We start from the raw sequence: 21,036 nt of genomic DNA, 5'->3' as shown, positions 1-21,036 counted from the left end.
GCATGTAATCACGGCTCAGGAAAGACTTGGTGGTGGTTGATGTCCCACAGAAACCTGAAAATTCCTTCTCCACCTTTTTCTGGGTGCATAGCCATAACTGATGGCCATCTGACTTTTGCTCCCAGTCCGTGGCTCCAAGGCAAGCCTGTACGGGCCCCTCACAAGGAACTATAATAATAGCTAACATTTAGCGATGGACTAAGCATTTTACGTGCATTATCTTATTTAATCTGTGCCACTGCCCTGGGAAATGTCTAACGCTAGTTTCGTTTTGCTTATGAAGAGACCGAGCCTTGGAAAGGATAATTATTGGTACTGTGCTGTTTGTAAGCTTCACTGTACTTTTCTTTTGTCATCCAGGGGTACCACCGACCTCGGCACTACATTGCTACTCAAGGTAAGTGCCCTCCTTTTCCTCTAAAGGGCCCTTGCCTTACACTGGAGGAGAGGAATGAGCTTCTACCAGCCAAGAAGTCATATAGGAGCAGGGCTGGAGAGCCTCCCGAGGTCTCGAGGTTGTTCATTTGTTTGGGAAGGAAGGAGGTGACAAGTTCAGCTATGGGGGGAGGGACGTAAGGGAGAGAGGAAGGAGGTGTCACTAGGAAATGGTCAAGAGAGATGGGCCCTGGACCAAAAGCATCAGCCTCAGGCATGTGCCGTCAGTATCCACCATTCGGACCTGGAGCTCTCGGTGCCTCATCTCCTCGATGGACGTGTGCACGGGAGAGAGAGGCAGCCGGCACTCCTAGAAAGCAACTTACCAGGATGTTATCAGAAGACTTAAAAATGACTATACCTCTCAAACTGTGCTGGGAGGAAATCGTGTGGATGATTATATATACGTGGACAGTGACACATATAATAAGATACCCTTCACAGTGTTATCTAACAGGGAAAAAAGTGAAAAATCTTAACTGACCATCAATTGGTAGATTGGTTCAAGTGTGACACTTCCATGTTATGGAAAATTATGCAGCTATGAAAAATGTCATGGCAGGTAAGAGTTTTTAAGGGCATGGGAAAATACGTATAATAGATATAACGCTTATTATAGCAAATACAATATATATACACACATATATATATATATTTGTACAGAAAAATGGCATTCAAAATTTTGTATCAGATACACTTATTACTCTTGTAATTTTAAAAATGATGGAGGCCCAGGACATTGAAAGAGAAATTTCCAAGGAAATTGCTTTGGACTCTCAGATTCTGTGTCCCATTTCTTGTCTGTTTTTCTTCCCTCCTTTCTGTCCAGGCTCCAGACAAATGCATTTGTCAAGCTCAGAATCGGGCATCTTCTGTCTGTGCTCTCAGCATCTGACTCCTGGCAGCTCCTCTGCCCTCCCACCCCACCCCCACCCCAATTTCCTTCCCATCTCTCACTGAGGTTCTGGAGCCCAATTTTTGAAAACTCCCTTAAGCTATGTCATTAACCCCTAATATAAGGTGATGGGTTGGCGGGAAAGTGGGGCTGGTGGCAAGGGTCTGAGCAGGAGGGCGATGAAGAGGAGAACCTGCGGGCATTTCCAGGGGACGCTGCAGACCCTGCCAGCTGGAGTGTGGCTTTTCTCGTGCACACTCTGACCTCACACGCTTCAGTCCCCAGTCTCCGCTACTTGTGTCCCCATAGGAATCGCTGACCTCCCTCTTACTCACCCATCCGGAGCCTTGACTGACCAGCCGGGAGGGACAAGCCTCTTGCCTGCTTCCTTGCCATTGCAGTCTGACCCTGACACCTTCTCTGTTGGCAGGTCCCATGCAGGAGACCGTAAAGGACTTCTGGAGAATGATCTGGCAGGAGAACTCGGCCAGCATCGTCATGGTCACAAACCTCGTGGAAGTGGGCAGGGTAAGCCCCTCCCATGGGTACCGGGATGGAGTTTGCTGGCTGGCATTCCACTGCCCAGCATCTCTCTGTGCCAGGTGCCTCCCGTTCCACATTTCACCCTCACGGCACCCTATGCGGGAGAAGTCCTCCCTCCTGTTCATAGTCGAGGAACATCTTTTCCCTTCAAAACCCTCTCGCCCCTTTCTCCACCCTCACTGTCCGCTGATGACGTCATCTCATAGACTTTGAGGGAATTACAGCCATCAGACGTGAATGTTCATCTTCACACCGCAAAGCTGCATCCTACTTGTGTCTACAGCCATCTTCTCATTCTTCTCCTCTATTATCAGGCTGAACCATAAGACATGGCTGTTTTTGTTGACCCCAAATGGTAGAATATCATCTGTTTCTTATGGTGCAGCCTAATGCGATAGGAGAAGTGACTCTTGCCCTTTCAAAGGCAATTCCTAGTGCCTTGAATCACAGATTCCGCTCAAGAATGTCTCATTCTCCCCCTCTCGCTTGGAAAGTAATTCTCTTTCCCATTGCTAGATTATTTCCCTCAGCATACAGACATCCTGAGTACCTTCTCCCTTAAAAGTATAAAGCAGGCAAAACGAAACTGCTGCTCCTGTCCCTGCTTTTCTGCCAGACCCTGAAATCTCACACACAGGCTCTGCTGCTTCACTCCCGTTCTCTTCCACCCACTGCAGTGTAGCTGCTCCCTCTATCCCACCCACAGTGATTCGTCAGTATCCCCAGCATCCTTCATGTTGACAAATCCAATAGCCATTTCTCTCTTCTCATTGTACTCAACCTCTCAGCAGCATCTGACCCTTTGTTCCTCGAAACCTTGACATTCTTCAGGGTTTAGACCTTGGTCTCTCACTCTGCTCTGTCTCGACTCTCTCCTGTGTGCTCCTTAGCTACTCCTGGGGCTTAGAAATGGGACTCTCTTCCCAGCTTTTGCTTTCGCCTACTTGGTAAACCGTGGCATGTGGGTGGGTGGGTGCTGGGTGCACAGACGCTAGAATCAAGAGGGCCTCTCTACTTACCACATGAGCTAACTAAAGACAGGGCAGGTAAGTTTTTCTTCTGGCAAGAACCAGATAATCCATTAAAATGAAGAGTCCTGGCCTCCAAGATAACGGGAAGGGGGAGAATCCGGGCTGTCAGTCATGATTCAGCAAAGGGCTTTGGACATCTCGTGGCCTAACAGGAATTGAGGGCCAGAAGAGACTTTGTCCTTGAGCCCACTCTTATTTAGTCCATTGCCCAGTTTTACAGATGAGGAAACAGACCCAAAGGAGTGGAGTGAATGCCCTGAAGTCACCCGGCCACGATCTCTGACTCCTGTCTCTCGTTCTCGTGGTCATGGTCCCCCTACTCAAGACTGCGCCCCAGGGACTCAGGCCCAGGGAGCAGCTACTGTGGACAAAATGTCCAGCCCAGGATTTAAGAATTCAGAGGCACATTCCAGCCTGTTCTATAACATGTCCCCCCCACTGGAGACAGAGTCCCTTGATTGTGAGTCTAATTCGAATTGGGACAGGGGACAGGAGAGCAATTTCTTCATGAAACTCCTGCTAGGAGCGAAGCTCTGTGCCGACACTGTTGTGCACTATGCGTTACTTCACTTTACCTCACAGCAGTTGTACAAGGCGATGTTCCTGGTAATTATTCAGAGGGCCTGGCTTTGCATCCTAGCTCCATCCCTTACTGACAGTTGACCTTGGGCAATTTTCTTAGCCCCCCTGTGCTTCTGATTCCTCATCTGTAAAATGGGGCTAATAATAATATCTACTTCATCAGGGTGTGATGATAAGTAATAATTCAAGTAATCCGTTTAAAGTATTTGTAGAACACTCAGCAAGGAGAGCTGGACACTGCAAGCAGTTAGTGTTAGCAATCGTTATTCATAGGAAGCTGAGGCTCAGAGAGGTTTCAGTACTTTCTGGAAGCTACTCAGCTACAGCGTTAGAACGAAGCAATGCATCCGTTTGCCTCTAAACCCTGTTGCACTAAATCAGCATTTCCCTAAGTGGGTTCCACGGGATGCTAGTCTGCATGATGCTTAGCGAACAGGGGGTTCCATGGTTAAATACGTTTGGGAAATGCTGTGTACTCGTTGCCCCTTTCGGAGAGTCGAAAAGCACATTAGCGTTAGCACGTGAACGAGCCGAGCAGTCCTGTAGCGAAGTGGCCTATTTAACTTTGTTTAATCCAGCATTTCCCAAACTCATTTGACCACAAAACCTTTTTTTGTTTGTTTTTGTTTCTTGTTTTTTACCTAACACCTATCAGCACCCAGCGGGACACACTGTGGGAAATGCCACTCTAAGCCGCTCGGCGTCCCCCGGAATGGTAATACTTTTGTTCTTTTACGGGGAAAGCGATCTCTTTTTCCTCCTGCGGCATGTGACTCAGAACCAGGTGTGGGAGTGGCTTGTTCACGGCCTCTGCACCCACCCCTGGGGCAGAGAGCAGTTGCAAACGTCTTCCTTTTGAGCCCAGCACCTTCCTTCCTTTTCCCAGCAACGAGCCTTTCTCCTTCCAGCCCCCTCGTAATATTAATGACCCTCTCCCCGCCATGTCTGCTTCCACCTCCTCACTGTTCCCACCTTTTATTCTCATCTCTGCTCTGCTGATACTACTCAGCTGCCCCAGCCTATCGCAGAAAAAGAGGACTCAGCCAAAGGTAGAAAACTGGCCACGTGACCTTGGACAAGTCACCAAACCTCCCGACTTGAGTATGATGTTCATCTGTACAGTGGGGAGATCACCACCTGCCTATCTCACCCAGATCTAGTTGATCTCTTAGTGTGGGAATGGATTTGAAAAGTACCAGGAGCTCTGCCAAAGGAGGTACCACCGTTATCCCCCGCGGCTCCAGTTCCTCTAGGAGTGAGCTGGTCCCTGTGTATTTTACCCTCCCCGGCCAGCTGAGAATGCCTTGACTGAAAGTCCACCAAGGTCGCCCTTGAGTTTATTCGGACGGGAAGCCAGATGAGATGGCCACACACGCTCAGCCGCCCACTCACTCGTACCGTCCCTGTCCTTGCCCACAGGTGAAGTGTGTGCGATACTGGCCGGATGACATGGAGGTCTACGGAGACATTAAAGTCACCCTGATCGAAACAGAGCCCCTGGCAGAGTACATCATCCGCACCTTCACAGTCCAGAAGGTAAGCTTCCCTGCGGCCGCGTGCAGCCTGCCCTCCAGGCACGCCAGCTTGTTTGTTCATCCAGGACATGGCAGCGACCAAGGGGCTGCTCTGTACCCACCCTGCACCAATGAGAGATCGGCAATCAGCTTGGACGAGGACCCTGCTCCAAAGGACCCTGCGTCTAGCAGGAGGGACAAATAGAATTCGCCAGACAAATAGCATAATGACATATGGTAATAAAAGCCACAGAGGAAACATGCCAAGCTGGGGAGACAGAAATCCACGGGAGGATGGGGTGATCAGAGAGGACCTCCAGGAGGAGGAGGCATTTAAGCAGACAGTGAAGGATGAGAAAGAGCCAGCCAAGGGAAGAGCAGGAGGAATATTATCCCAGGAAGAGGGAAAGAACCATGCAGAGTCTGGAGGGGAAAGAAGATCTTGACATGTTCTAGGCCTGTGGTTCTCAGCTGGGGGTGACTGTCCCACAGGGACATTTACCAGTGTCTGGAGACAGTTGTCAAAACCATAGCTGCCATTTTCTAAAAGTAACATCATTAATGAACCAAGTGGCCACAGGCCTGAGGATGCAAAAACACCAGGGACTTCGGTGCTCTGAGCACTGTGCCCTTGGGGATTGACAGGTCCTTGTGAGTGCCAAAGCAGGCACATGCATGGTGCCCTTCCTGCATGCACGGTGCTGGCAGGACACACTGTTTGCTCCCAACACTGCCCCCTCCAACCCCTGGGCTCCTAAAGGCCCGTATCTGCAGACTCAGATGAAGAGCCAGGAGGGAAGGACGCCCCTCAGCTACAAGGTACATTGCTGTGATCTTAGGCTGGGTTCCTTAGAAGCAGAGCCTGAGACAAGGTTTCCCTTATATGTGGTGTATCAAGGGAGCGCTCCCAGAGAAACTTGTAAGTCAGCAAGAGAAGCTGGAGAGGAAAGAGGAAGGGGCAGGCCAAGTTCAGAGTCTCGGGCAAGGTCTAGCCTAGGCCTGACCCATGGGGGCCTCTGGAGCGTAAACACACCGCAGAGGTGCCCGCTTGCTGTACTCAGTCCACTGACTGGCTGCGGACCAGCCGCTGCGGGGTAACCTCCAGGGTGGGCTCCTGTCGGCTAAGAGCACGTCTCCAGAAAAGGGGGCACGTGTGAGTCACTAGCAGCCAGCGCTCCTGCAGCTGAGGCCTGGAACGTAGCGCCACAAACACCAGCCTCAGCTCCCATACTTGGTGGTTGGTGCTGGGCGTGAGCTGGGTGACTGGGGACCAGACTCTGAGCCAAGGGGAGGCCTTGGGGAACTGCAGCCCACCCAGGCCTTGGGGAACTGCAGCCCACCCAGTGTGTTGAGGAGTCATCGTCGTTTCTCAGGCTGTCTTTTTGTCTTTCTTTCAATCAGCAGGGAAGCTATTACCCATAGGAAGACACCCTTCAAGGTCTCCACGGGCCTCGGAGGATTAACTCAACTTAGCCAGCCTCTCCACAGGTGCTCAGCAAACACTGCCTGGGTTATCAGCTCAGAATCAGTTCCTGGGGATCCACAAATAATAAACAGGAAGCGTTGTCTGTCCCTTGAAGAGAACACAGTCCCACCAGGAAGAGAGGACCCTTGATAAACAGTTGCAGTGCAGGTGGTGTGGGCTTGAACGAGGGCTTCAGGGGCTGAGCTGATTTCGAGGGTGGGGTGAAAAACTCTGAGTATTCTCGAAGCTGTTTTAACTTCTACTTCAGTTCTTCTGTCAGCGCTTTAACCCCAGCCTTTGTTCACTCCTGCCCAGACCCTGCAGCTGCCTCCTGACGGGGCTTCTGTCTCTAGTCTTGCCCACAGTCTTAGTTTAGGTTTCTAGGAAGCAGAGCCTGAGGTAGGGATTTGGGTGCCCTTGATGATGTGTTGAGGAAGAACCCAGGGGAGAAGGGGGGTGAGGGAGGCAGTACAGGGCGGGGAAGGAGCTGAGCAAGGATGTGGCCTGGTCCCACAGGGAGATCTGGGGCATGAGTTACACCACAGAGTTGGACCCATCTTGAGGCAAAGGGTTCTTTGGCACATCCATGAGAGTAACCCATTATCCTGGTTTGCCCAGGACCACCCTGGCTTTAGCACTGAAAATCCCATGTCCTGGGAAACCCCTCAGCCCTGGGCAAACTGACAAAATCGGTTGGTCACTGAATGCCAGCTGCCCATCCCCCACTCCCAAAGGAGGTGGTTCCTGTTCAGCTGAGAGCAACTTTCTGAAGGGGTAATTTTTAGCTGTCCACAGCCAAGGTCAGGGTAGCTGGGGATGGGTGCACTGGCCCAGGAAAGGGGACCTGGCGCCCTCTACACAGCCCACCAGCACCACCCCGCAAATCCTTCCTCCACGTAGCGGCTAGTGTGATCCTTCCAAGACGCCCATCTGGTGATGCATTTCCTCTCCTGTGCAACTATCTGGGCAGCCTCCCTATAGCTCCCCGATGACTCTGGGATAAAACCCAAAGGCCTTAAAGTGGGATACAAAACCTTGCAGCACTCAGTACCAGCCCAGCCTCCCCACCACCACCCCGCCCCCGCCCCACCCCATCCCGCTGTCGTCATTGCCTGTCTTCCACTCTTCTCTGGAATTGCCCTGGGCTGTTTGTGATTCTTTTCACGTACTCTGCTAAGTCCTGTCCCCAGGCCTTTGCCCCAACTGCCTCTCTGCCTAGGAATCCCTCCATCCTTCCACTGGGTAATACTTAGCCTCAGTGTATCATACGATTAGGAGGACAGACTGTGGAGCCAGACAGCTAGGCTTTAGACTGTAACTTTACAGCTTACTAGTTGTGTGACCTTGGGCATGTTCCTTAGCCTTGCTTAGCCTCACTTTCCTCATCCCTAAAATGGAGATGATAATATGAGGATTGATATGGGATTAAATTAATTAATACATTGAAGAAATCAGAAGAGTGACAGGCACATAGTCGATGCTTAATAAACGTTAGCTATTATTTTCATTATTAATATGTTTCAAGACTCAGGTCAGGCATCCCCTCCTTCAGGAAGCCTTCTCTGATTTCTCCTCTCCCTAATGGGATTAGCTGACACTCCTTTATGCACTTTAATGGAATTAAAGGTCCACTTAGGGGCCTGCCTCCCCCACTGGACCATGAGCTGTTCCAGGGACAGGGACTTGGCCTTTATTTCCACCTTCCTAGTGCCTAGCACAAGGCTAGGCACAGGTAACCCTCGGTGAATATCTTTTAACTGAAAAAATGAACCATCGAACACTCTTCCTATTCAGCGCCTCTAGTATCTGCAGGAGATTGCTAGGTAGAGAAAGGTAGGTAGGGGCAGTGCATAAGCAAAGGCTCAGAGGCATAACCTGACCATAGACTAGTCAAGAACTGCCATTTGGCCTGGAGCATGTCTATGTGGAGGGTGCGGGGAGGGGAAGGGGAACGATGGGAGCTCCAGGCCCCACCACCCCCGTCAGTCAGAGAAGCTCTGCTTTTGTTTGTTTCATATTTTATCATTCTAAATGAGAATCTAATTAATAAAGAAGTCTGCCTTTTTAATTTTGAAAGTCCTGGAGAGTATCATAGACCAGACTGGAGAACTGAAGGACACCAGTCCTCAATCAGTGAAAGGCCTTGTATTCCCCTGGAAACAACTCGAACTTGGAGTTGAAGTCTAACATTTTTCTGAATCTGTTCTGCTGAAAAACACTTATCAAAAGAGGGTCCCCTGGGCAAACAGTGTGAATGTTATAAGCCCCCTTGGGAATTCAGCGTGTATGTTAGCACAGTAAAGGCTCTGAGAAGTCCTGCAGTAGAACCATCAGTTTCACTTTATTTACTTCCGAAGTTCCCAGATGTAAGAGATGCAGAATCACTCTGCGCAGCAACACCTATTAACCCTTTGAGGGCCTTGCCCTCCCTGACAGCAGGGAAGCTGGACCCTAAGTGCTCATGGCCTCGTGGCTCCCCATGGGTGCTGGGCAGGGTGGCTGGGGGCAGCAGCTGGAGGAACAGAGGGCCGTTCTCTCCTCAGAAAGGCTACCATGAGATCCGGGAGCTCCGCCTCTTCCACTTCACCAGCTGGCCCGACCACGGCGTCCCCTGCTATGCCACCGGCCTCCTCGGCTTTGTCCGCCAGGTCAAGTTCCTCAATCCCCCAGAAGCTGGGCCCATAGTGGTCCACTGCAGGTAAGTGAAAGGCTCCGCCCTAAACAAGGAGGCCTTTGCAGCTCTGCACTCTTGGTGAGGGGGTACTCTCTTGTCCAGTGGCCTTTATTCTTTGCCTGTGTTCCCTCTTCCCAGCCCTTTCTGATGAGACCAGGGTCCTAAGTCTAACAACAATAATACTAATAGTAGCAGTAGCAGTTGTTATTATTGCTGTTGCCCTGAAACAGTAAAGACCCTGAGGATGTGGGCTTGGCACTGACAGCATCTGCTACACATGCACTTCACCTGCATTACTTCATTTACTTCTCACCCAACCTTGAGAGGTGGCCATTATTGTCATTCCCATTTTACAGATGAGAAAACCGAGGCGCTAAGAAGGTAGATACTGTGCTCGGGTCACACAGGTGTGAAATGGCAGAGCCAGGATATTTAACATGATTTTCTCCAGACGCTCGCCCTTGGCGTGGCGGCAGGGTGCCCCCGCGGAAGTGTGCTTCTCTTCATTTCTCTTATTTTTAAAATCAATTGCTGGCCTGCGGGGTCCTTTGTAGAGAGTAAATGGACAGTGTCGGGTTTTAGCTTTTTATGGAGAAGGGATATTTTCAGCTCTGACCCAGAAAGTCACATTGGGAGTGATGAGCACATCCTGGAATCCTCCTAAACGGAGATGAAGTATCATGTCAAGGGCATTAGGAATTGGAGGAGGGTGGATGTCCAGATCTGAAGGCCAACTAGCATGCTCGCTTCCTCCCCTGCCAGCGCCTCTCTTTTCCAGTGTGACCTTGGGCCTGGTCCATCTTTTCAGACCCCGCATGCTCTTAACTGCAGATTATCTCTGCCCTGGCAGTGTCCACGTCAGGCAAGGTCTTGAGCCAAGTCAAGGAGAGACACCATAAGCTGTAGGTGTCTCAGAGCCACCCCTTTCTCACACAGCACCCATCTACCTTCGCCACAACAGCGAGGTGTGAACTAGAAAGCCCATTTCACGGATGAGTCCATTGAAGATTAGGAGGCCATACGGATCGCCCCGTGGGCTCTCTAAGCATTCCGCATATAGTCTCTGCTTTACATCTCATGACAATTCGAGGACAATAAAATGTTCACCCCAAGTCCCATATCCCAGAGAGCAGCCAGAGCAGGGGTAAGGAAGAAAGGGAGATAATGGCAAGCATTTATCAGGCCCTCCTAGCATGACGCCCCTGTGTCTGTGTCTCCATACCAAGTCACCCTGACACACCTGAGCAGAGTGGTGCCCCCTCCTGAGGCTGTCCTGAAGATTAAGTGGGTTGGCCAACATATACTAGGTACCTAAGAGAATTCCAGACATATAGTAAGCACTTAAAAATATCATATACTGTTCTCTGCCTCTCGATGCTGTCCCTCTCCCCAGACTGTTAATCCTTCAGGACAGGAACCATGTCTGACTTATCTTCACATCCCCACTCCCGAGCCCAGCATCTAGTGCTCAATAAACATCTGGTGACTACAGGTAGCAAACATTTATAATAGATGGCCACGTAACCAGGCACAGGGCTAAGCAATTGATGCGCATTGTGCTTTTTCAGCATAATTTCATGCAATTCACGTGTACTGTGCTATTAATGCTATTATCATCAGCCTCATTTTATGGAAGAGGGTATTGAAACCCAGAGAGATTGAGTCATTCACCCAAGGTCACACAGCTAGTCAGTGGTCGAGCCAGGGTTTGATCCCAGGGGTCTGACCCCAAATGGCGTGTGCTTAATTGCTCTGTGAGGCTGAAATAAACGGATCAATCCTCCCAAGAACCCTGTAGGGAAGAGTGTCATGTGAGAAAACTGAGGCTCACAGACGCCAGGCAGCTTGTCCACTAGTGGTGGATCCAAGATTCAAAATCAAGTCGGGCTGCTGCTTTCTCCTAAAACAGGTCGAGGATGAGACTTGGGAGAAGACGTGGACGAGTGGCTCTTTGGGTTCCCTCCTAGACCCTGAGGCCCAGCCTGATTGGGGGTCCCTTCTGGGGGTTTTGATTTGGGGGGAGGCATTCTGGGGCAAGTACAAGGCAGATTTTACTCAATTCAAACCATGAAATTTTACCAAGATCAAAGACTTGCCAGATGATGGAGGATGCATTTCCAAGGGTTTACTCTCCAGACCATTGTGGGTGTCGATTGGTCCACCGCCTGTCCTCCTTGCATTTATGGTCATTCAACATTGCTTTCTTTCCTGGTCCATCGCCCTTCCTCTTTTCGTTTCCTTTTATTTTCGCATTGTCAAGCAAAGACACTTGTTTCCGTGAGGGAAATGAAAACGCAGTGGAGATGGGCCTCCTGGCAGTCTGGCCTTCACTTCCGAAACTATATGCATTTAAAGCAAATGCCCTATTTGTCTCTCGTTCGGTGCTATGATTTTGGAACCCACTGATCTGGGAAGGTCTGGCCATGGCCCATGGGGTCTCATTGAGTTCTTTTGCTCTTTTGTACTTGGCCTGAGATTTTCTGAAAGGAAGCCACCAGCGGTCAGAGTCGAGTATGTATCAGGGGCCTTGATTCTGGAGCCGGGTCTCAGGACTGTCGGCTGCTCTGGTTTACTGATGCTGCTGCCTCATGATCCTGAAAAAGCAGGTGCACGTGGAGACAAACCCAAGGCTTTGGACATGGTGCTCAGGACTCACTCTCTGTGAGTCCGTTGGGACAGCTCAGAGGACCTGGTTTCTGCCGTCTCAGTTACCTCCTCTGATCTCTCTTGTCTCTCCCTCCTTGCTTCCATCCATCAACCCATTCACTGAAGAAGACAGAAGGAAGGGAGAGATGGAGGGAGGGAAGTGGGGTGGGGAAGACACGTTTCCAGGCATTTCCAGGGTGCCCGGCATATGTAGGTGGATTCTCTTTACCCATCAGATGAGCAAACTGCATGCATCCGTGTTGTCTAAGCGTACGTTATCTTATTAAGAGAGGAGGTGTACGAGCACAAGCTCTGGAGCCAGACTGCCTGGGGGAAAGTCCCAGCTCCACCACTTGCCAGCTGTGTGACCTTGGGCAAGGTCAGCACTCTGTGCCTCCGTTTTCTCACTGTGTAATAAGGTGAGAAACTTCCTAATAACCTCATAAGAGAATGAACAGGTAACACTGCAGAAGCAGTTAGAACAACGTCTGGAACGTTGTCACAGCTAAATAAGTGTTTGTTAAATGAGTACAACAAAAATAAGCCAGTCCTGATAAAATAGCCCCCAAAGGCAAGCATTACTCTCCCATTTTACAAAAGAGAAGACTGAGGTTCTAAGTTTAGTCACTAGCTTAGGATCTCCTGGCAGGACTGGGGTTCAGACCTCTGCAGTGTACTGCCTCTCTGCAGGGTCCTCAGGGACAGGGCTGAATGGGAGGGGCCTCCCCAGGGCTGCTCCCACCCCAAGGTCCCCAACATGGACCACCGTCCTCTCTTCCAGTGCTGGTGCCGGGAGGACTGGCTGCTTCATCGCCATCGACACCATGCTTGACATGGCCGAGAATGAAGGGGTGGTGGACATCTTCAACTGCGTGCGTGAGCTCCGGGCCCAGAGGGTCAACCTGGTGCAGACGGAGGTGAGTCCTGGGGTGTCAGTTGGCCAAGGAGGAGCATGGTGGGACAGAAAGGCCCACGGGTGGAGGCCTCCTACAGAAAGAGGCCTGGGCGTGGGAGAAATGGGAGGGAATGGATACATGGCTTGCTATGGTGAGATCATCGTAGAAGCTAGGATGCCCCTGCCAACCCAGAGGTCCCCCAGTGCAAGGCCTCCTACCAGGGAGGAACGTGGTGCTGTGTGCCCCATCTCTGAGGGCATCTAAGCAGCAACTGAATGGCAACTTTCAGGTATTCTTTGAATGGCGTCCTTGCCTTGGGTGAAGGAGAAGAGAGAGATAGGGAAGGATTGGCATTGATTGAATGCCTGCTGTGTGCCAAGCATCGCTTCAGGCACTGCAGGAATGGCTTACTCAGTGAAGTTACTGAGTTCCTGAGCTAGGCGCAGGGGATTCCAAGAGAGATAACTCATCACTCCTGGCCTCAAGTGAGAAGCAGACCTCCAGGCACTGCTCTGTCCAGTTGGAGAGCCCAGGATCCGAGGGACATGGGAGGGGTTCGTCTTTATTCTTGAGCTCCTACTATGTGCCAGGCGTCACTCCAGGTCTTTTGTATTCAGGGTATTGTTTCTACTCCTTACAACAACCCTATGGGGGAGCTCCTGCTAGTGCCCCCATTTTATAGGTGAGGAAACTGAGAAATGGTGTCCCCAAAGCCTCATATAGCCAGACAGTGGTAGAACTTGGGTCCATGTGACCCCACGTCCCACGTGCTTTCCCCTGAACCACACTGTCTCACAAGGAAGCCTTTTCTGCCTCTCCTACGCCTGGAAGCCATGGTTTGCTACTCCTATAACGAGCCCATCTTCTGGTTCTAGTGAGGCTGTAGGTGCCCGGGCAGCGGAGCTGGGGCAGATAAAGAGCTGTATCCATCATCAGCCCTGCAAAGAGATACCACCCAAGGCTTTGGGCCTGGCCAGTCACTGCGGGCTCTGCAGGCAGTTCCCTCACTTACAGGCTCGCACACCTGGGACCCTGCTCCAGGCTCCAAGCCAACTCCCACAGGCCGGTCTGCAGGCTTCTTGGTGAGGCTGCTACAGCTGAGAGGCTGCCTTGTCTGTTCCTGGGCTCATGCATGTGGAAGGCAGGCTCACTGCCTGGCGTTATGCACATCGTGGTCCTTGCTCTCTGGTGGGGGAGATAGGCGTTCAAATAGATCACCACAATGCCTCTAGATAAACATTTTATATAAAGAGATGGGCCAAGTTCTGCAGGAGAATAGTCGCTCAACAGACGTTTGTTAATGAGTGACTGGAACAGCAACAACTCCTGCCTGGTGGATTTGGAGAAGACTCTCCCAAGGGAATGAGACATTGAAGGCGTAGAGAAGGGGGGGATGGTGTCCAGGACGAGAGCGGCAAAGAGCTGGGAGGGCGGAGGGGGTGATGCACGCTTCAGGAGCAGAGCCTGAGACAAGGAGTCGAGGGCAAGTGGTTTCCTTGGTTGGAACAAATGGCTGTGTCCCAAGACACACTGGTTGGCAAGTGGGGAAATGAGAGAGGGGACGGAAGGAAATCAAGCCTGTCGACACTGTGAAAGTATTTTACAGGCTGTTTGACACAGTGGACGGCGGGAGCCCAGTCCTGCCGGGGGAGCTCTGAGATGGTGTGGAGTGTCTTCCAGATTTCCCACCCGAGAGAGGGAACGTAGGCATTTATCCCCAGGTCTCCATCTGGCATTGCTTGAGGCCTCCTTCCCACGGCATTAACTCTTTGGCCCTGCTGGGGATGAAGGCCCTCAGCCTGAATCTCAGGGATTTGCAGTAAGCAGCCTTCAGCAGTGAAAGGCGAAAGCTGACGGGCCATGGGCAGGACACCACGGGCACCTGCTACCACATGTCCAGGAGTTTCTAATTTTTATCAGTGACTCTGCTGTTCAGTCTTACATAGGGAGCAAAACTCAGCACAGCTCAGACAGTCACCCAGAAACACGGCAACTCGGCCCTTCGGGTTATAGGATAGAAAGCAGTGATTCTGCAACATGAGTCATGCCCATCCTTCACAGCCACAGGCTGAAATGTGGACAAGAAACTCCCGGCCACCCTTCTTACCCAGCACCCCGTTCCCTCTCGCCTCGGCTCTGCAGGAGCAGTATGTGTTTGTGCACGACGCCATCCTGGAAGCGTGTCTCTGCGGCAACACGGCCATCCCGGTATGCGAGTTCCGCTCTCTCTACTACAATATCAGCAGGCTGGACCCCCAGACCAACTCCAGCCAAATCAAAGACGAATTTCAGGTACGAGCACATCCCAGGCTTCATGACCCAGCCAACTTCAGTGCCACTGAGCCACTGAGCACAGCCCTGGGGCTTTCCTTGCAAGAATGGCTATGTATATATCCTTCCAGTGTCTGCAGCTCCAGACGGCTGAGAAGGAATTCCAGAACAGAAAATGCACACCACGAGCAACTGCTCACCAATCAGTGACTGCTGACACTTGTTTTTTTTAACTATGAATATGTTTTGGAACCGAGGTCTTATTTAATTCTAGTCCAGGTTGTATGTGGAGACAAGTTTATAGACACAGGTGTGAATTTCAAGCGCCTCGATCCCTGCAGGGACTCGGGTCTTCTCAGTATTTCTGTACAATTGGAGTGTGTCCTAGATCCTCACAATTCAAGGTGGGGTCTCGAGACCAGCAGCGTTGGCTTCACCTGGGAGCTTGTTAGATGTGCAGAATCTTGGGTCCCACCGGACCTGCTGAATGAGAGCCTGTGATTTAACAGTATCTCCGGGTGATTTAAATGCACATTAAACTCCGAGAAGCATCACCTGAGGGCACAGCTCAGGCAGAACAGATCTGCCCCCTTGGAGCCCATGTAGCCGGAATGGTGGCAGCTTTGGTCCGGAGGCCTGGACTTGAATCACTGAGTAAGGCAAAACCAGAGTCCAGCCCACTGTCCTGAGGTCAGTGCCAGGGTCCTATTTTGGGCAACAGGAGCTGTGAACAGGCAGGAGGAAGCAAAGAAGTTTCAGGACCAGAAGGGCCAGTGCAGGTCCATGGTTCCACGGGCAGATACCCCAGCCAGGTCAATGGCTTAGTCCTCCTTCAAACAAATAGACTTTATTGATTCGGAGTAGAGACCAAGGGCTGAATGGGGGAAGGATGGAGGACACGGACCCCTGGTGGTTGCACGTAGCATCTAGTCTGTTGGCTGGGGCAGTTCAGCTCTAGCCCCACACTTGCAAGACTTACTCTGCAGAACACAAGCCCTGAAATTTTCAGACAAACTAGAGCTTGCTCTCTGGGGGTCTCTCACTCATCCTGGGCGTCTCATCCAAGCATCCTTCCTTCCATTCTCAAACAGCTTTCTCTCTGAGAGGCATGCTGGTAAAATCATTTCTTTCATTCCGTGGCACTTAAGTGATATTTAAAAGTCATTAGGGATTCCCTGCCCCCACTCCCCACCTTATGACCTCCTGGCTGGCCCACCATTTCATGCAGGATGGCTGAGAGGAGTAACTCAGCTCAGATGATTGGCAGGTGTTCAGAGCCTGTGTCTAAGCCCGCATGAGTGTGTGCCGTCCCTGCAGCCTTGGCCCTGTGGTGGTGTCCCACAGCCCCTGGCAGAGGCTCTCAGCCCCCAGGGCCTGGAGCAGCCAGCAGGAGATGATAGAACGTCACCACGGAAGAGAACAGTCCTGGGAAAAGGACTGGAGGGACAGGCTTGGAGGATGAAGGGAGTTTGAACATTGCTGCCTCCTCTGTTCAGGGCAACCATCTAAGCAGTACCTGCCTATCTGCCCTTGACCCCATAGACCCTCAACATCGTGACTCCTCGCGTCCGGCCTGAGGACTGCAGCATCGGTCTCCTGCCACGGAACCATGATAAGAATCGGAGCATGGATGTCCTGCCTCTGGACCGCTGCCTGCCCTTCCTCATCTCGGTGGATGGAGAATCGAGCAACTACATCAATGCGGCACTGATGGATGTAAGCGGAGCCCCCTGGCTGGCATTCCAGGGAAAAGCTTCTTCCCAAGGGGGAGGTGGCTGGAGCCCAGGGCCTTGACATCCCCCTGCCCAAGCCAGCCTCTCCTTCTGATCTTTTTGGCCCACAAGACCTTTCTCCCCCTGAAGGCTCTGATCCAGACCTATATACAAGCTGTGCTTTTAGCCCTTTTGCTCCCATAAAGGTCTGAAAGAATAAACCAAAAGCTTAAAGTGGGTCCCCTGACACCACAGTGAGGCTACAGGCCTGACCAGTCCCCCTTCCTGCTATGTACAGAGCTGACTCTCAGCCTTAAGTTCAGTTCAGAAAACATTCTACATGCCAGCCCCGTTCCTACTGTTCTCTTAGGGGCACCGTCTCCTGCTTTCTCAGCATCAAGTCCAAGAAGCGCACACCTCCCTTGACCTGGTTTGGGATTAGGGGGTCATGTTCCTACCCCAGGGGGTCCATGCTCCTGACTTGTATGCTTCTTCCCCGGGTCCTCCAGCTGCTGCCAGGTATCATCCCTCCACTTCCAGGATGTGAGATGTTTGCAGCTGGAAGGAACCGTGCATCATCCAGTCTCATCCATGCACTTCCCAGCAAAGGAAACTGAGGCCAGAGAAAGAGACTCACTCAGAGATACCCCGAGAGCTAGTGACTTACTCTAGAATTTATTCCTTGAGCCTCCCCTCAGTTCACTTGATTCAGTAAGATGCAGACATCTTTCCTCCCAAGACTCGGGACCAAGAACACCATTGCTTGACTGGGGAAGAGCCCTTCCAGGTCCCTCTCCCCACCTATACCTGAAGGTCAAGTCCATCCAGCCCACATGAACCTCCCATCTTACCTGGAACAAGAAGGAACATGGGGTACTGTCCGCTGGGGTCAAGGCCAACTACCTCTCTGACCACTAATCCTAAGTGTTTGTTAGAGGCAGAGGGGTGACAGGAAGTCAGTGCTGACAGGAAGTCAGTGCCTATCTCAGCTTTGTGGGCGCCTGCGCTGGCCTCTGCCCACAGGGTGCCCAAGTCCTCCATGGAAACCCTGGCTCTGGGTCCAGAAGCAGGGAGTCTTGTCCTGGTCAGATCAAATAGCTGGATGTGGAGGGAAGACTGCAGGCTTTAGCTTGGAGTCTTCCAACGTCAATGTGTGCACGTATGCATGCGTGTGTATATGTGTGCATGCGTGCGTGCACACACACGTGTGTGGTGAGAGATGGGGCCTGGGGTTGCACCCACACTTCCAAGTTCCTTCCAGCGTTGTCTCCCCCTTGTCCCAACTCCCCCTCCTTTCCTTCCTCATCCAAGGATCAAACACGCTCCTGGCCTCTGCTTAGTATATTAGATGCTGCCTGGAGTCAGATGCCTTCTGCCAAGCTCTGATGCTGACTGTATTCTCTTTGTCCACAGGGCATTTCTCCTGTGAGCCATCGCTGGGGTCTTTGCCTTTCTTATTTTTTTTTTTTAAAAAAAAGTCCTTATCTGTATTCCAGCTCGGTTTGGGCATTATCTGGTAACCATGGCAGCTTTGCTGCTCGCAGAAAAATATGAAGTCCCCTGGGTTAATTTTTAATGTTTCCCTTGGTAAAGGATGATGTTATCCATGAAATGGAATGCCAGCTGATCCCTGAAACCCGGCAGGAGCACAGATCTCGAACATATTTTCAGATAAGGCTTTGTCAGGTATGCTGGCCTAATAGAGCATTTATCACAGAGACAGGGAAAATGGAAAGAAAACTAACATTCACTGAGTGTTGGGCAGTATGTCAGATCCTGAACATAGACTGTCTCATTCTGCATTTGGATATGATTATTCCCGTTTTCTGGATGAGGTACTGAGGGTCAGAGAACTTCCATGACTGTCTCCAGGTCAACGCTCTCAGAAAGGGTGGAGCCAGGGTCTGAACCCCAAGTCTTCTGACTCTTAAAGCCTAGATTTTTTTCCATGTCTGGAAATGTCTGCAGACCAGCTTCTGCCACTAGAGTCTGGCTTTTGGGGGAACTCAACATTCTGTTCTAGATTCTTCCTCTGACCATTCCACTGGCAGGAGAAGACCCTTCGAAGGGGTGCATCTGTGGCATCCACGGTTGCAAGGCATTTTCTTTGCCATCAGGACACCAAGAAATAAGAGCAATGGCAGGTGCTTTAGGTATTCTATTTGGCAGAGTCTTTTGCCAGAGACTTTTCCTGGTTTGAATGGGCAAACTCTTCTTCCCTCCCCATCCTTCTGCTGCCCTGTGACTCCACCGGAAACAGGCATGAACAATCACTCAAGAAAACTTGTTGAGAATATGAGTCATTTCTCAGGTTTTACAAACCACTAATGAAGCGGAGATGCTCCCCAGTCTTTCCAAATACCTTCTCACAGGTACTGTAATAAGTAGCACCCAGTTGAAGCTTCAGATGTGGTCCAGACTCACACAGGCCATTTGCTCTGGGCCTCAGCTCCCCACCTGTAACGTGGGACTGAGTTTATTCAGTTGTTTGCTGGACCTGTACTGGGCGTCTAGTGTGCCGGCCATGATGCTAGTGCCAAGGAAGAAGAACCGAGTCAGGGATGGTCCCGCCCTGCCAGCGGGCTCACAGCTGGGTTCTTGCCTGCTGCAATTTCCACGTGCATATCTTTTCAATCTGTACCACAGCCATCCCTTTGGAGTTATGAATCCCATCTTCCAGTTGAAGAACCTGAGATTTGGAGAGATCTAATAACTTTCCAGCGCTCAGCACTGATTTTAAAAAAGTCACTCTATAAATGAGCTTGAATGAATGAATGAATGAATGAATGAATGGGGGGATAGATGGATGGATGGATGGATGAATGACTTATAACGTACAACAGGCAAAGCTGGGTTTGAACCCAGGTCTGCCTGACTCTAAAACCTGAGCACCTTCACTGCCCCATTGGCTCACAGGACACAGTGCCCACCTTCTGCCAGACCAGCTCGGCCCGCATTCCAGCCTTGGGGCAGGAGTGAACCTCTTGCACTATGAGCCCCTCCAGGAGGCTCTCTGCCTCGGGCTGAGCCAACCCCTCCTCCATCACTGTGGGCACAGGGACACAAAATATCCCTTTTATCCCAAGAGGTGCCTTGGCTGGCAGAGTAGCAAATCTGCATCGAGGATCTTCCATTTCATATTGTAATGAGGACTGTTTGCTGAGCTCCAAGTCATAAATAATTTATTGGATAATCCCCATCTGAGTGACACCTTGCTAATGAAATGTCTTAGTCTGGAGGAGAATGAGTTCATTATGAGAAGGTCCCCTTTGCCACCAGGGCACCCTGAGATGAGAACGGGCAGTTGCTTTGTGTAATCTATTTGGCAGACCCAGGGGGCCTCTGGCAGCCAACTCCTCATCATCAGAACGTCGCTGGTGGGTGTATACTTCATGAAGCCCGTGTCGTTCTTTTGTCAGAGCCACAAGCAGCCTGCCGCGTTCGTGGTCACACAACACCCTCTACCCAACACCGTGGCGGACTTCTGGAGGCTGGTGTTCGATTATAACTGCTCCTCTGTGGTGATGCTGAATGAGCTGGACACTGCCCAGGTAGGAGGAGGCCTGGCCCAGGCCTAAGTGCTCAGGTGTGTTCGAGCAGCCGTGCCCAAGAGTTGGAGGGACAGCCCTCTGCTGCCGCTGCCCAACCCAGCTGCCCTCTGGTGGGCACTGTCTGCCAGTGAGCACCAAGCCAAGCCCATTCAGCTTCCAGCTGAGGCCAGGGAGTCCCGTGCCAGGCCCTGCCACCCCCCACCCCCGGCCCTCCCAGGTCCAGCAATGACTCCCCCTGTCTATGAGCTTCATCCAGCCCCCTCACTGCCCAGGACCAGAGTCTGCTGCTCCATCCCCCGGACACTGGTTAGGGTATCGCTCCTAATCATGCAGAGCTCACAGGGAAGGCTCCTCCCCCAGCGCTGAGCATCTCCAGCCATGCAGCACAGCCTGATACCCGGCCACGCTCAGCCACCCTCCCCGCTCCGTGATGCAGCCAGACTAACAGAGCTTGAACCACTGACCCTTTGCCCACTGATCACCCCGCCGAGGAGGCCATGCCTTAGCTCCTCTGCCTGTGACATTTCCAAGCATCAGGTGCCTACAGCACATTGGTCAGGCCACAGGACACGTGTCATGGGGCAGCTTCTGGGGCTCACACCCCTGTGGCAGGGCAGCTGTTCCTGGGTGGAGGCGGTGATGATGGCCTTGTAGGGTTTTGGAAAGCCATCCCATCACTGTCTCGAAGGAAACCCAGAGTAACTCAGAGGATTCCCTTGTGAGCACTGGCCTTGGGCAGGCCTTGTGTGGGAAGAAGAAAAATGGGTCTGAGCTGTAGCCTCAGCCCTCCAGGAGCTCACACTCCTGCTACAGAGACAGAT

At 51.5% G+C, this 21,036-nt stretch overlaps 1 protein-coding gene across 13 annotated transcripts in view; it reads left to right on the top strand.

Annotated features, from left to right (window-relative positions):
* PTPRT (protein tyrosine phosphatase receptor type T) overlaps positions 1-21,036 on the top strand; it is a 1,092,462-nt gene that overhangs the window by 1,040,838 nt on the left and 30,588 nt on the right. For 6 of the 13 annotated variants that reach the window (XM_067708171.1, XM_067708170.1, XM_067708168.1 and 3 more), the window contains 9 exons: positions 361-397; positions 1,761-1,858; positions 4,142-4,201; positions 4,906-5,022; positions 9,009-9,163; positions 12,567-12,702; positions 14,824-14,973; positions 16,495-16,668; positions 20,084-20,215. In XM_067708171.1, the coding sequence (XP_067564272.1) occupies positions 361-397; positions 1,761-1,858; positions 4,142-4,201; positions 4,906-5,022; positions 9,009-9,163; positions 12,567-12,702; positions 14,824-14,973; positions 16,495-16,668; positions 20,084-20,215 (1,059 nt within the window). Of the gene's footprint in view, positions 1-360; positions 398-1,760; positions 1,859-4,141; positions 4,202-4,905; positions 5,023-9,008; positions 9,164-12,566; positions 12,703-14,823; positions 14,974-16,494; positions 16,669-20,083; positions 20,419-21,036 lie in introns of those variants that run through there. The other 7 variants (XM_067708176.1, XM_067708175.1, XM_067708174.1 and 4 more) reach the window with 2 other exon arrangements.

The sequence above is a fragment of the Pseudorca crassidens genome, chromosome 15 (assembly GCF_039906515.1).
Source record: "Pseudorca crassidens isolate mPseCra1 chromosome 15, mPseCra1.hap1, whole genome shotgun sequence".
NCBI lineage: Eukaryota > Metazoa > Chordata > Mammalia > Artiodactyla > Delphinidae > Pseudorca > Pseudorca crassidens.
This window is presented reverse-complemented; position numbering and strand designations above follow the sequence as displayed.